Raw genomic sequence first — 16,279 nt, 5'->3', positions numbered from 1 at the left:
TACTGCTCCCATGGCAGCTGCTTTCAAGAAGGTGACCATAAGGGAATTAAGTGACGTTCTACCCCTCCAGGGGCTGCTAGTGCTCATCCCAGGGTTCTCATCTTACCAGCAGGAGCCGGAGCCTGCTATTGGATGCATATATCCTGTGTACAGAGTGAGAATTGCTGCGGCTTTTTCAGTGCACAGCTTGATTTGTTTAAGAAGCTTTTGGGGGGCATGGGGAAAGGAGTTATTCAGTAACCAACAGAGTCAGAAAGTATCTTAAAGCTCTATAACTCTGCTTTTCCGGTTGTGCCACTTTCAAAGATGTGAGTTGGATTTCTGGATTTTTTCATAAATACAAGTATGCCAGTTGCATGACAGAAAGTAGACAGAGTCTTGGGCCATAGGTATGAGAGCGCTGATGTAATGTAGGAATATAAGAATTCGGCAAGTGTTTAGCAAAGGTTTTATGGCTCACTTAACTGTTCATGAGACCTGTTTAATTATTTTCCATGCATGTTGCTTGGAATATTAATAGGCATGAGGAGTGAGCCTGACACATTGAAATGCTTTTTGGTTGTACTAGTTATTATAATTGCCTTAGTACTCCTAAGCAGAACCAGTGCCCCAGATCATTTCACACTGGATTTTGCTACAGGTAAGTATGTTCTAGTTTTGTATATACCTATTTCGAGTTGTTGGGTTTTTTTTCGGTTTAAATAACCAGGCTTGAAGACTGCTGTGGTGGAATAATATACAACGTTACTTTCTTTCTTCAAGCACACCCGATGAAGCAGATTGGACTCCTCATTTACTGTGCCTCTGTGGTTTTGAATGCTCTGACTGTTCTGACTTTGCAAGTCCATCTAACTTTGTATTTGGTTTTATAGATTCAGCCCAAGACCTGCTCTGTCTGATGACACAGAGTAAGTTGTGTGTTGTGGCTATTTTTTAAAAAAAAAAGCAAATTAAGCTGCATGTTTCCATAACATACTAATAATGCAACTGATGCATTCTGCATGTTGGCTTTCGGATTGACCTGCTCAGAAAGGAACTTCGTAAGAAGCCATACATTGACTATGGTGTACTGTATCAATAAAGCATTAAAAAGTAACACATGCGTGACGCTAATGTGCATTGACTGTCAGCTGCCCTTGGTTGGATTTTTCTTCCAATTTGACGTTAGTTTACTCTAGCCCACTTGTTCCCATCCTGGTCCTTGAGGGTTGCTCATAAACATGCATGAGAGAGTTGCATGCATATGGAAAATCCTTCCCCCTCCCCCCTGTTTTTTTCTTAAACCAAACATGTTGGGTGTGCTTCAGTTACCAGGTTGGGATCCACTGCTCCATAAAACAAACAAAAGTTGAGGGATATTAATTGTTGAGGTTGTTCTGATTACTTGAGAGATAAAATTAAAATACTGTAAAGGCCCTTAAGCTTAAATTTCAACTTTGAGATGAAATGTAGAATGATTGATTTGTATAATTTTTTTAAACAAAACTTTAAATCTCTCCAGATTGGATAACACTGACTAATAACATGCGTCTGAGGTTTGTCCGCTTGTCAGCAAACGAGACCTTTCACTTCTCATATGGAGCAATACTGCCTGCATCAAAGGGGTTTATTGCTTAAACAAGATTAGATACAGATATTCTTTTAAGAAATGCACTAACACTTCAAGGATCTTTCTTATTTTGCTCTCTAAACAAGACTATGGTATTACATAAGTGATGTGACTCCACACAAACTGTACTGTCTGCTCTGAGTAATGAATCTTACTGTTGTTCTTAACCATCATCAATCCATATTGGCTATCAATTTGTTAAAATCTCTTTAGAGGAAACCTAGAATCTGATTTTAAAAGCTTATTTTATGTTAATGGTCTTAAAACAATATTAAATTATAAGAAAGACTACTGCATATTTCCGAACCAACGAGGATCATAATAAATTATACGTCAGTTTCTCTTGAAATTACTTCAAATAGTGGAATAGTCTGTACCGAATTCAACTATGCAATATTCATACAAGTGATATATTGACCCTCATAACATCCCGCGGTCTCTTTGGGCATCTCTGCTCTTTGTTAAGCTGCAATTGGTAACATCTTTAATCATAGGCCATGAATTCACTTGTTTTCAAGTCATTTTTTGTTCATTTTTTGTTCTTACCGATTTTTCTTAATTTTCATTTGAATAAAATATTCCTTGAATGAATAAATTGGCTCAAGAATACTTCCCTTTCGGGGATGGAACGGAGCATAGTCCATGGAGGGTACTACTCTTCCAACGGTATCAGAGTACAGTTCGACGTGCACGTTTCGCATCCAATGCTGCCTCGACGTGCACGTTTCGCATCCAATGCTGCCTCAGGAACTCCTCTGACTGTGTCATTTCCGTATTTACAAGCCAAGATATCTTCGGTTACGCTTTAATTTCTAAGAGAACAAAATATTATTACAACCATTTCGCTTGGGATTGTACTTGCCTTACGTGGTTTTCAAAGTATACTTACAGACTCGTGAACGTATACATTGCATCATCGCGATACGGGAGGTATCTCCTACTAAGAGGCGGCTCTGTAGGGCTACTTTTAAACGCATGCGTGTCATTTGAATTCAGCTGATTATTCACAATTGCACTAAGGTGACTTGATTCAAATCACTCTGATTTTGCTTCATATGCGCATGCGTTGTACTTCAAGGGGAACCTGGGATACTTAATCAAGAAAGCCTACTGATTCTAGATGAAGGAACTTCAAGTTAGCCCACTTTCACACACACTGAGTTTAGCCCACTTTCACACACTGAGTCCATTCAATTTCCTGATTTAGTCCATGTGGATGGACGGTATTTAATTGAAAACTCCATCACTGTTCACGTATTCTCAATTGTTTAATCCGGTCTCCACCACGCCAATGTTCAGGTATATGTTCTAACACTGACCAGCTTAAGTCCTCAAAACGATGTTGATATTCCATAAAGTGCGATACCAGGGGTGCTTCCATCTTCCCTGTTTTTAAACAGCTTTTATGCTCTGTTAATCTAGTTTTCAACAGACGCTTTGTCATTCCGATGTACATCAGATTGCAAGGGCAAAAAATCGCATAAACCACAAAGCTGACCTGACAGGAGACTTTCTCCAGCAATGTGACTTGACGTCCGCTGGTTAAAGTGATTAAACTTTTAGAAGATTTCTGTGCACAGAGACTACAGCCTGGACGAAGGAAATGGATTATAATTACTGGCGTGCACAATATGATTTTTTACATTTGGACCCCTATTGTAAGCAAATCTAATAGGGTCCACGAAAATAGGATGTATTTGTTGAAGTATCTTCCAATGTTAGCGAATAACCTGACTATTGCCAGCGGATTTCATCGTATGTCTTAAAACCATTGTCTGCCGAGTGGTAGATTCTGCTGATGTACCTTTGAGAAACAAATATACCGTATTAGCATATAAAGCGCCTTTATATGCACGCTTAACATCAGTGACTGGGTATCCCCTTTGTAAGAAGCGATCTGCCATTTTTTTGGCTTGGTTTTTAAAATCAAGTTTTTCTGCACACAATCGCCAGAGTCTTATGAATTGACCCACCAGGAGATTTCTTTTGAAAGTTGTTGGATGGAAGCTATCTAATCCCAATAAATTATTTCTTTCATTTTTCTTGTGATAAATACTAGTGTATAGCGGGCTGTTCTGCTTAATGATGAGAATGTCTAGATAAGCTATTTGTTGAGTATGATAGCTCATGGTAAATTTCAAACATGGATCCAATGCATTTATCCAGTCAAAAAATTCCAGCAGAGCCAATTCAGAGCCCTGCCATATCACTAGTACATCGTCTATGTACCTCTTCCAGCAAACCATATGCTCCTTCCATTGGCAGTCTTGGATGTGCTGGGCTTCAAAAGAAGCTACAAAAATGTTTGCTATGTCTGGGGCCATGGCTGCCCCATCACGATCCCGCGTATTTGAAGAAAAAATTGCCCATCATATGTAAAATAATTTTTAGACAAAGCCAATGTAAGCAATGAACTAATAAACCCAGATGGAATTCGCTGAGGTGCTGGGCGTGTTTTCAATTTGTCAACTATTACATTAACTAAGTCCTGTGGGATCACGGTATACAAAGGACTCAATATCCAGCGTCACTAACAGACATTGATCTGCAATACTTGTGAACTATCTTTGATGTAAGAAGGTGCTTCAGAGACATATGGTTGCAAGATTTTGTCTAGAAATATGGAAATGGGTTCCAGCAAAGAGTCATTAGCTGACACTATTGGACGCCCCGGTGGGTGATCCAAAGATTTTATGTATTTTTGGGACTGTATACAGCATGGGGACGCGGGGATGTTTCTTAATTAAAAATTCTTTCTCAGCCTGTGTGAGAGAACCTTGATCATATCCAATTTCCACCAACTTTTCAATTTCTTCCAATATTTGTTAAAGTACGTCGAACTATACTCTGATACCATTGGAAGGGTAGCACCCTCCATGGACTGTGCTCCGTTCATCCCCGAAAGGGAAGTATTCTTGAGCCAATTTATTCATTCAAGGAATATTTTATTCAAATGAAAATTAAGAAAAATCAGTAAGAACAAAAAATGAACAAAAAGTGACTTGAAAACAAGTGAATTCATGACCTATGATTAAAGATGATCCCAATGCGGCTTAACAAAGAGCAGAGATGCCCAAAGAGGCCGCGGGATGTTATGAGGTTCAATAAATCACTTGTATGAATATTGCATAGTTGAATTCGGTACAGACTATTCCACTATTTGAAGTAATTTCAAGAGAAACTGACATATAATTTATTACTTAAAACAATATTACCATAAAAATAAATTTTAGCTTTTCAAGTTTATATCTGTCAAAATACTACTACCACTCCCTCATTTTGTAAACATTCTGGTGGGTGAGCTTAAAGACTATTTATTAAACCACATTAAAATTGGACATTAGCTGCAATTTTAACACCCGATTTACTAAAGGAGATGAAGCCTTTAGTAAATCCAGTATTAAAACTGGATGCAAAGTTTGTTTGTTACTGATGGCAGCTAACGCTAACTGTGATAGGGGCTCAAACCCAGGTCCATCCCTATCTGTCTCTCCAATTGTAGTCTCCGCACTCTCAGAATGGCTGATTAGTGAGCAGCCCAGTGCTCTCTCTCCTACTGTCAGACTCTTGCCAGCTTACCCCATTTGAACCTATCCTGCAAATGAGGGAAGGCAGGAGAGAGTAGACTCCCTTGTGCCTCAATGTCAAAGTGTTTTGTGTTTTTGTGGTCTTGATTTAAATCATATGACAGTGGTCAACTACTGCTAGGTAGTATCATTACCTGCAGTGATATCAATAGAAGGACTCTTGCATTCCTCCAACTGGTGAAGATCTGGACTCTCCAGATGTCATTCCATAGGGATGGGAGGGTGAGTCGGGGGATGGGAGGAGATTGCCCTCATTAGTGAAGGGGTCTGGCCTCTTAGGGTTGCTTGGGGGTGGGATTTTGAGGAGGAGAAGCACAGCTTGCATGGAGAGTTCTTAATGTAGGAGAGAGGGCGGTGGGTTGGTGGTGTGTTTGGGTCATGAGGCCCCTGTCATGATGATATTACGTGGTGTTGGGATCAGCCCTATACTACTTTATGGAGGGGAGGAATGACATCCTCCCTGCTGATTGGCCCTTTCACTTTTGTCACATTGGTACAGGGGACTTTATGATGCATCACATGCACACTTGACTTTTTATGTTAGTGTACATTCTGATCATGTGTGATCGCTCTGAAGACCATTTTTTGGTGAGGGTAAACTAAAATTTAGTGCGTCGGCTTTCAACTGGAGTTTTGTTTATTTAACGCTTTTTCTTAAACTGTGACTTCTCAGTCATGTCCAGCACAGGTTACAATAAAGCATTCGTAAATCTCAGTACATAGGAAATAATACATAAAATAATATAAGCATAAAAAATTATAAGCATCCCTAACAATTTCTAAATTTTTAGCTCACGTAAAAATATTTTTTCACAAGTTGCAATGCACAGGCCCTTTTATTGGAGAACCCATCATTTATTTATAGCAATTTTTTTTTTATAGCCCAGTCTACAGTGGCGCACGAAGCAGTTTACAAAATACACACACAATAGTTAAAACAACAAATCACCAGCTACTACAGTAATATTCATCTAATGAAGTAAATTGACTTGTTTTTGAAATTTTAAAACAGCTTTTTTTCTAACATTAAAGTTTAATTTCCTTGATGTTTGTGAGTCTCTCTGACTTTTGGCCTCATAGGTGAAATCAGTGTTGCCAGGCTTCGCTTGCTTTGGCTCCATTGTAGGCATCAGATTATGCTTGCCAGGGTAACACAGTAATGATGGCAGATAAAGACCAGATGGCCCATCCATTCTGCCCAGTAATTTCCTTATGGTAGTCTACCATTCTGAACAGGTTACCCCCATGCTTTCTGTTAAGGGTTAAGTAACTGCTGCTCCATGCAGGTTACCCATTGCAAAAATGTTACGCCATCCCTTTCTTTATGCCGTTAGGGATATATAGTGTTTGTCCTGTGCTCTTTTGAATTCATTAACTGTTCTCATCTTCACCAGCTCTTCTGGGAGAGCATTCCAGGCATCCACCACCCTCTCCGTGAAGAAATATTTCCTGATATTGGTTCTGAGTCTTCCCTCCTGGAGTTTTATATCATGACTCCTAGTTCTATTATTTCTTTTCCAGCAGAAAAGGTTTGAAGTTTGTACATCATTTTAAAAAAAGAGATCATTAACACCTATCGGGTAGCTGAAAGTCTGTATCATATCTCCCCTGCATCTCCTCTCCTCCTGAATATATATATATATTTAGATTCTGCACTCTCTCTTCATAGGTCTTCTGAAACTGACCCTCCTCCCTACCACCACCATTTTGGTCATCTTCTGCTGGACCAAAATGGTGGTGGGTCTGTTTCAGAAGACCTCTGAGGAGAAGCTGAAGAATCTACATGTATACCCTAGAGAAGGAGGAGGTCCGTCCAGGGGAGCTATGATATAATCTGGTTTTCTATGAATAATTCATCATTCCTGTCAATCACCAGCTATATAAAGATACCATATCACTGTGAAGATTGACATAGATGTGTTTTGAGCTGCATGTTAGCCTACCTAATGCTGTTTTGATATGCCTCCTGGTTGCTGATGCATGAAGTGCCATCTAGGAACAAAACACATATTGATGTGACATTTTGTCTCCCCTACCATAGAGTATTGCTGTGAATATCACCATATATGCAGAGAACTGCTTCCTGAGCATTAAAATGGACATTGCTCATGTATATATTAATGTAATAACCTGTCCTATGTATATCCTTGTCCATGGCAGTACCATCCTGAACAAGCTAACATACCAGAATTCTATAGCTTTTCCCCTCTTTTTACGCCATACTGTATATGCACAAAGCAAGTGGTAATTCACATTTCTGAAAAACATAGGGCTGCCCAAATGTGAAAAGGTTGTACTTGGTGCTAACCTGTAAGAGGGGGAAGGGGTACAAAATTTGGGTGTAAAACTCCAAATGGAAAGTTTCCACTTTTCACCCATCTCAAATTGTGGCACTAATTTTTCAGACATTTAAGACTTGCACCATTGTTTGCCAGTTTTCAGACTGTCTTTCTTAGCTAATCATCAATGTTTGAAATTGCAGAGTAACACAAGCCTTATTGCCCTGCCAGCATTAAACATAACGGCAGTTTGTTGGTGTTAATAGTGTAAATCAGCGCTAGCTAGACAATGTGAAACCTCACACTGGGATTGCCTCCAGCTAAATTTTGTGAGAGTAATCAGTTCCCTGGTCAAAATTTAACTAGAGAATGGGGGAAATATTCAGATCTCGTTTTGTCCAACTAACTTCAAAAGCTAGCCAGACAAATCCTTTGAATGTCCACACCTTAGTGACCAAATTTTAACATGTTAAGGCCTTTTGTTTTAGCATTGTTTTCATGACTTCCCACTATCGGGCCGATACAGTAAGGAGCGGTAGGAAGAGCTGCGTTAGTGCCGGGCGCACCCGCGTTTGCCGCACGCACAGTCCTGCTCACCTACCGCTCGATACTGTATTTAAATAGCTTGCAAATGCAAGCCGTGTCCAAGAAGCGTCTGTGAAGCGTTAGGCCCGCGCAACCCATTTTACTGTATAGGTGCTTAATACAGCGCCTATACAGTATCCTGGGTGCGCTGGTACCTGTCATTTCAAATGTCATTTCAAATGACGTTTGAAATGACAGGCACCAGGAAGTGGATCCCAACTTTAACCCATGAAAACCTAAAATCCCCTCCTCCCAAAGAGGCTTGACATGTGCCAACTTACCTTTTGTTGCTTTTCAGCCCTTTCAACCTTCTCTGCCGTCCTCCGGAGGGGGCAGCCGGCGGCGAAAGCGGCTGAAAGGGGGAGGGAAGGGGCTGAAAGCAACAAAAAGTAAGTTGGTAACATGTCGAGTCGCTTCGGGAGGAGGGGATTTTAGGTTTTTAGGTTTCCTTTTGGGGGAAAGTTTGCCGTCTACCCTTACCCCTGCCTCTAACGCAGGGGTAGGGGTAGACGGTAAATTAGCAGGTTAAATGCGCGGCAAAACGGCAGGGTAAAAAAGCGATAGTCGGGGCGCGCGTTACTGTATGGGAGGGAATAGCTAATTCGATCGTTTACATCTAATATACATGCCGCGGGCGGAAGGGGTTACCCGGTGATTTAAAGAGGCGGTAAGAATGGGTTAAAGGGGATAGTGTACCGCGGGTTGGACTAACGCGGCCGAAAAGTGAGTAGAAAGCGGGTTAGAAGCAGGGTAACCGTGGCCGCACTTTACTGTATTGACCTGTAAGTTTTAGTATATCGAGCTTTGCTCTAACGTGTGTGAAGGACATGTTAGTTAATTATACTGGTAATTGGACTATTTGTTATGTTTTTATTTTTGTATGTTTTATGTTTGTGGTTTTGTTATGTACTGTGTACCTACTTTTGCTAGGTTCAATTATGTTGTATTATTAATTTTGTTATATTTTATGTGGTTTGATCATGGATATGCCATTGACTGTTATCCATGGGCAGTGATTCGAAATGGGTTTGTTTGCGCATATCTTAACAGGAATGGACCTCATTCTTAAACCAGAGTGTGTTGAAAACGATCTCACTCTTTCCAATGCTCTTCTTACTACTTGCAATGTGCCAAAGAGTGCCGCCTTATGGAATTCATAGAATATAAATGTATAGGTAACATATCAAAGTGCACTTGAAAATTCTTCTTCAGCTCAGTGAGTTGGGACTATTTTTGTATCTCTGTGCCACGTTTTCTTGGTCTTTGATTGCATCTCTTGATACTTATGGATCTTTGCTTTTTTATGAGTCACAGCATAGTTGCTGGGTACTGACACCTCTATCAGCAAGGTATTTCTTGTGTTTTTCTTCTTTTACTAAAGGATCCAGTTTTCTAGCAGAGATTTTCTTATCAGTTGGAATAGGAGCACCCCAGGTGATCACAACTTTTTCATTCTCTTCAATTCTCTTCGAGTTGGGGTTTACAATGATGAGCCATGCCACCTTGATGTTCCTTTCTGTATTCTGGAATTCTGACATCAGCATGCCACATCTAGTGGTGAAGTTTAGAATCATTCCCACTTCCATTATACCATTCTTTTTCTGTGCTGGCTGTGAACCATCATGTCTATAGTCCACTATGCTATGCTGCAGTTATCAGTTTCTCATCATTTTTAAGTTCACCTCTCCTTCACCATTGCTGTGTCAAATTTTGATCATGTGGTTCCTGAAGTAACTCTGTGTACTTCCCTCTTGTTTTGTGCTTTTGATAGTTATTTCCTTGTTTTCTGGTCTGATTTTTTTTTTTTTTTTAATGGTGGCTTTATTTTTTTTGCATATTCTGTTTCGTTTTTCCTCTTATGTACTGATGGATTCTTACTCATTCCTTGTTTTTGCAAGAACAATTGTCCAAGCTTAAGAACTGCTACTGATGGTGGTAGTTCATTTTCATACTTAAGCACTTTCTGGACGTTTGGATCTGTTGATGCCATTAAGTAGGCCTGAAGGCCTATGATGATAGCTCTCTATTGAGTCTGCATTTAAAACTTGCCCCAAAATCCTAAACCACCACCAAAACCTCACATCGAATTATTAGCTAGTCTTCCTATAGTGATATAAATAGTTGAATACTGTGAAGACCTCCCCAGAAGCGCTTTCGCTCTCTCTCTCTCTCCACTCCACTCTCCCTCCCCAAGCCCAGAAATGACCGAAATGCAATTTGCAATCTTTTTTGCAAATTGCGTTACGGCCGTTTCAGGCATATTGCACAGCTTAATGCCAAGAAAAAAAGGTGTAGCTATTTCCAGCGTTAAAAACATGCGATAATATGCGTTACGCTATTGCACAGTGCGATAATGCCCCTCATTTTCATTAATCCTGCCCCTTTGAAAAATGTACATTCTCGCCACGCGCTACCACAACTATCGCGTGTGTTATAGAGTTAATGCATGCGTTATGGCGTTATTGCAGGCGTTACTGCCATAACCCATTTTGATGAATGACCCTATAAGATTGGAGTGATTGGGGAAAGGACTGACACTCCAATTCATACTGTAAATCCTCCATTTTATTTTTTTTTTGGCAGACCCATATTGTTTACTTCCACAGGTTCCCCCAAGGGTACCAGTAGGGCCAACAGGTTCCCTCTGGTACCAGCAGGGCCGGTGCAAGGCATTAGGCGGACTAATTGGATGCCTAGGGCTCCGGAAGTGGGCAGGGTGCCGTCGCTGGATGCGGAGTCAGGCAGCAGGTTTGAAATTGTAGGACCTGTACGTTGGCATGTCAGTCGGCAAGGTAAGGGAGCTCTGCCATTGCGGGCACTGTGATTCAGGGGGAGGAGAATATGAGGTAATATGCCATCATCATGACATCACTGCCTGGAGTGGCTGGACACCCTTGCACTGGGTCCCAGCTTCCCAAAAAGCCTCTCTCAAATTTTTCAAATTCTATCCATTTCTAACGCCAGGATTATTCCAAGAGTATAAAATAGGAAAAAGAGGTCAAAAAGCTATGAAAGTACAGAAAGTTCATGCCACCTACTTCTCTGGCCTTCTGCTGGTCTTTGAGAATTTATTTCCATATAACAGGCTTATTCTTTTTATGGCATAATTAGTTTTGCAATACACTTATCGTAAGTAACAAGATTTGCCTCACATCCATGTCATTAGAGAAGACTAAAAACACATTATAAAGCACTTTAAAATAAGGTACAAATTAAAGTAAAAGTGTCTTGACATGCCGGCAAACAATTCAAAATTCTTATAATTAAAGTCTGCAAGCCTATTTTCAACCAGTACTGATTTCTTTTTTCCTGCTAGATTAAGCATTTCACATTGGGATTGCTTGATTGACTGAACAGTGGAACAAGTTTCCTTGTTTAATGAGCTCGTCTCTGAAGGTTAAGCAGTTCAACGTTTTGGAAGGTTACTTAATGTGTCGATGTTTAGATTTGCACTTAACAAAATTGAAGAATACTCTATGCTTTATTAATGCTTTAAAGTGTCTCAGGTGAAGGCTTTGGAGGATATGTTTCTAAAGTTTTTCCTTTAGGTTTTAAAGCTACCAAAAGAAGTTTTCACCTGTTTCAAATGCATTCTCTTCCACCATGTGAGCCTTGGTACAGCCCCTGAGAGTCAGCTATCTTTGGATATTGCTCAATTATTTGAGCAAACTCGGGAAGAAGAGCTCCCAAAAGCTAAGCTCATGGTTTTCTTCACTTAGGAACTAGACAGAGGTTGGCCTCTGAAACTTTCTTTTTCAATAAAGATTAGGGATGTGCAATCGTTTTTCCTGACTTAGGCAATGTCAACAAAATTGCCTGATTCGGGAGAAACGAAAAGTGATAGTATTTTTTCCACTGTTGGAAACAAGATGTTGGGCTTAATGGTCCTTTGGTCTGACCCAGCATGGCAAAACGTATATTTTTATGTACCTGGGTAAAAGTTATGTGTGGGGATCAACACTGAACATATATTTACCTGAGGAAAAAGCAGGTAAGCTTGGAGGCGGGGTTAGGTTGAGGGAGGCAACCATGCATGTAGTTTTGCATGTTGTTTTCCATCAAAGTATCCGCACAAAAAACAGGCGCAAACCTGTATGGGAACTTTATATAAAGGTAAAGTTCTCTCCTATATTCCCTTTAGTAACTGATGCAAAGCCTGTGGGTTAAATTACCTCGGCACTCTGCACCAATGCAGGTACTGTAGAAAACTGCCCCATAAGAGGGCACTTCTGAGCATGCTGCATAGTTGTAAAGTGCACAGGTACTTTTACCATGCATGCTTTATACTATATAATTTTCATACACAAACTACCTGGGTAGTTTCTCTTTAAAATTTAGAGAGAGTAAAGTATGCATGCTAAAATCTCCTTTGTACCTTCCTACTATTTTTGTGGATGCATGCTTTAGAAAATCTCATGTAAGCGTGCCATTTTACGGCACCCAGCCAGAATGCACTCCCAGGAAGGCTTCTTTTTAATCCGGTTTAAATATGGGCACTTCTAGCCACTCTGAGGAGGCAGTTTTCAGACAGGTCCAAGTTGCTCGGGCACATGGCTTTCAAAATTACCATCCGAGAATGTATGTATTCACAAGGACAAATAAAGAAATTGTTCTCTCAAAATACAAGTGCAGTCTTTTACAATGATAAAGGTGTCGTATTATGCACACTACAGGGGAGGTAATTTTCAAAATAATTACACATGTCATAGCAATTTTCAAAAGCCTATTTATGCACGTAAAGTGCACTTACAAATGGAAAACCCATTGACAGCTCATTGGCATTTATTGTAGCAATTTTCTAAAGCTCACTTACATGTGTAAAGTGCATTTACATATGCAAAACCAAGTTTTAAGTATGTAAATCCCTATAGTTTTCAGCATACTTTTTTTTTAAAGCAAATCCCACATGTTGATTTTCAAAGCACAATTTATGACATAAAACAGTGTTAAGTGCTTTGAAAACTGAGTCTTTATTCTCCTAGCATCAGGGTGTGTAGATTAGTAAAATGCATTGAAATGAACATTAGAAACTGAGAATGGAGCAAACTATGGATATGTAGTTTGAAACAAAAGTGTAAAATGTGATGAATAACCTGTTTTCATTTAATTTAATTTCAAATGAAATGAAAAATTAAAAAAATCTCATCAATTTTTTTTATTTCGAAATAGTACAAACTTATTAGCAAATAGTACATCTGATTTGCAAATAGTACACACTAGTTCATAAAAATGAAAAACGCAAAAAAACAAAATGAAGTGAACAAAAAACTCCAAAAAAAAAAATAAATTAAACGAAGATTAAAGAAATTAGTGTGCACATCCCTGGAGCAAACTATTAGTGAACTTATTTGTACTGGTTATTTGGATCTTTAGAATTTACATCTAAACAAAAACAAACCCCAAATCAAACCTGTGGTCTATTCATTTATTATAGAAGAACTTAGCTTTGACTTTGATTCAGTTTTTTCTGTTCTTGGTCTTTTTGAAATCCATATTCAAATGCATTTAGCCAGATAACTCAGAAGTTATCTGGCTAAATGGTGCCTTGGGCACTTATCCGGCTAATCTCTGGAAAACAAGTTATGTGGCTAGAACTTAGCTGGGTAAGTTTGGGGCATTCCAGGGGCATACCTGGGAGGAGTTGAGTTAGTCAGGTACGTTATCTGACAACTTTGCTTATCCAGCTAGTTCTGAATATCAATCCTGCTAACTCCGGTCGGCCCGCAGACCTTCCCTAAGGTTATCTGGCTAATTTTAAAACAGCAGGATATATTCAGCAGCATGGCCGTGCTATGCTAGCCGGATAAATTTCTCTGGCTAACTAGCTGAGCTGCACCGTGGCTGAATATGGACCACCTTGCCTCCATTCGGTGTTAACAGCCACTGTATGCCTCCCGATAGCTGTGCAGTAAGGTGCCTTCAGCCTGTCATGCTTGCATATGCCCAGCTATGGAACTGTCTTGCATAGAACTGCATGACTTTTTTTTCCTTTGTTCTTTTTTTTTTTTTTACTATTTCCAAAGTGGAATTTTAACAGTGTTCTAAAACCCCAAGGCAGGGTTATATGGTTTAAACATGTTTGAGATACCTGAATTGCAGAGAAAATCTCTCCCTAATTCTTGTCGTCCTTGTCTAGGGCAATTTGCATTTACTCTGCAGTATAAAATGTATTTCTTGGAAATCCACCCTAGTTCATTTCTTGCCATCATCCCTTTTCAGTGACTTTTCTTAACTAAACTTAAAATATTTGCTTTAACTTTATGGTTTTTACAGCTGCCCAAACGGGTTGCTGGAGTTTGGGATGGGCAACTCCAGTCTGCAAGGGCCAAAAGCAAATCTGAGTCTCAGGATATCTGTACTGAATATTGATGGGGCCCATATTTGCGTATCATTTGTCTGAGCCATGTGCCTATTTTGGTTATCCTGAAAATCCAGATCTCTCTGTGGCCCTGGAGAACTGGCTTTGCGATTCCTGGCATAAGTGGTTTGAAAATTTTAGCAGCTTTCAAGCTGAGAAAAGTCCCTCCTGCAGTTTAAACTTCAGAAGACATTTACTTAACAAATATGACAACCAACTGAAAATACAGACAACAACTCTGCAAAACTTGTGATATTAAATCTGTGACCTTTTGTTGCTGCTGCAAGATAGTATTTGGGCTGGTCTGAGGGATAGTTGATGCTATCTCAGAGAGATTTACTCCTTGTGATACCGTCCTACAGAGGTTTACTCCTGTGTGTAAGTATTTGTATGTTTGATATCCCACTTGTAATGTGGATTAGGTGTTTTTCAGAATAGAGGCCATAGGAGAGTTTAGAAAACATGATCTGTAATTTCTAAGCCGTGCAGTTGTCCTGAGTTAAATTGTTACTTTTTAACTCTGATACAGTCCTTCCTTCAGGAGGCCTTTGATAGTGGTGAAGGAAGGATAACATGCGAGGTGCAGGATGCAGCTTCTGAGCCAGTGTTTTGAAATGTGCAGAGCTCCATTTACTGCCTCTTTGCATGGCTGTGTTCATACTATTTAAAGCAACATCTCTTTTCAAGCCTTAAAAATGTTATGTATATATATATATATATATATATTTAATTTTTTTTTGTCTAGCACCCCTAAGCAGTCGGTGGAATCTAATTCTGCAAACAAACATTTTTCTCCCTCTTTTTTTGCCTTACTGTCTGTCGCTGTTCAGGAGTATGAGCATGTTTGACATGAGGGATGAAGAGGAAGCCGTGGTGCAGCCCCACACTAGGGCTTACCAGGAGCAGCTGCAGAATGTGAACCGCCAGCTGAAAGAGGAAGATGAGAAATGGCAGGATGTGAGTATGAGCCGCCCACAGAGTATCACCAGCAGCGGTTAGCATAGGGAGGCCCTTGATAAATCCGTCCAGCGTGACGCATTGCTTTCATGAAAACCAAACGCTTTGAGACCCGCGCGTTCCTACCATTCATAGGGATGTTCTTTTCCTTTACAACTTTAAAAATATAGAATTGTCATAAATAATGCACCTGTCCTATACCAATGACTTTGATAACTCAAAACTGCATTATGTGTTTAAACTATGTAGGACATTTATACTTATGGGTATTGTATGTTCAACATAATAGGAAAAGTATGGTCATGCAAAGTAAAATATTTGTCTGAAACGCATTTGTCAGGGATTTGTTCTGTTCAGTCACTTGCTGTGTGATATTTTATATTAAAAATAATACTTTCTACTGCGTAGGAGTTTTTTGCCTACCGTGTGATCACTCCACATACGGTGATTGCTCAAATATGGATAGTTCTCTTACCAATCAAACCATGCAGCACAGTACATCGGACCAGAATTTGCTATGTCAGCCTGCCTTTAAGGAGAATATTTGAGAGAACTGCAACCCGCTTAAACAGCACTTATAGGCAATTGTGGTTGGCAGAAGCTCCAAGACACAAATATCTTCTGTTTTGGAAACTGTATATTACTTAGGGATGTGAATCGTTTTTCTGACGATTGAAAATATTGTACGATATTTTCAGTCATCAGAAATCGGGGGCTCCCCGAAACAGATAGGAAAACCCCATGAAATTGTTCGTGGGGTTTTCTTATCGTTTTGGGGGAGGGCGGGAAAAACGGCACACAAAAACACCTAAACCCACCCCGACCCTTTAAAACAGCTCCCTTAGCTTCCCCCCCCCCTAAAAAACGTTTGAAAATTACCTGGTGATCCAGTGGGGGTCAAACG

At 39.8% G+C, this 16,279-nt stretch overlaps 1 protein-coding gene across 15 annotated transcripts in view; it reads left to right on the top strand.

Annotated features, from left to right (window-relative positions):
- The window catches only part of LIMCH1 (LIM and calponin homology domains 1), a 692,462-nt gene that overhangs the window by 575,809 nt on the left and 100,374 nt on the right, over positions 1-16,279 (top strand). For all 15 annotated transcript variants that reach the window (XM_029588796.1, XM_029588765.1, XM_029588757.1 and 12 more), the window contains 2 exons: positions 873-908; positions 15,249-15,375. In XM_029588796.1, coding sequence (XP_029444656.1) covers positions 873-908; positions 15,249-15,375 — 163 coding nt within the window. The remainder of the gene's footprint in view (positions 1-872; positions 909-15,248; positions 15,376-16,279) is intronic.

The sequence above is a fragment of the Rhinatrema bivittatum genome, chromosome 1 (assembly GCF_901001135.1).
Source record: "Rhinatrema bivittatum chromosome 1, aRhiBiv1.1, whole genome shotgun sequence".
NCBI classification, from domain to species: Eukaryota; Metazoa; Chordata; class Amphibia; order Gymnophiona; family Rhinatrematidae; genus Rhinatrema; species Rhinatrema bivittatum.
This window is presented reverse-complemented; position numbering and strand designations above follow the sequence as displayed.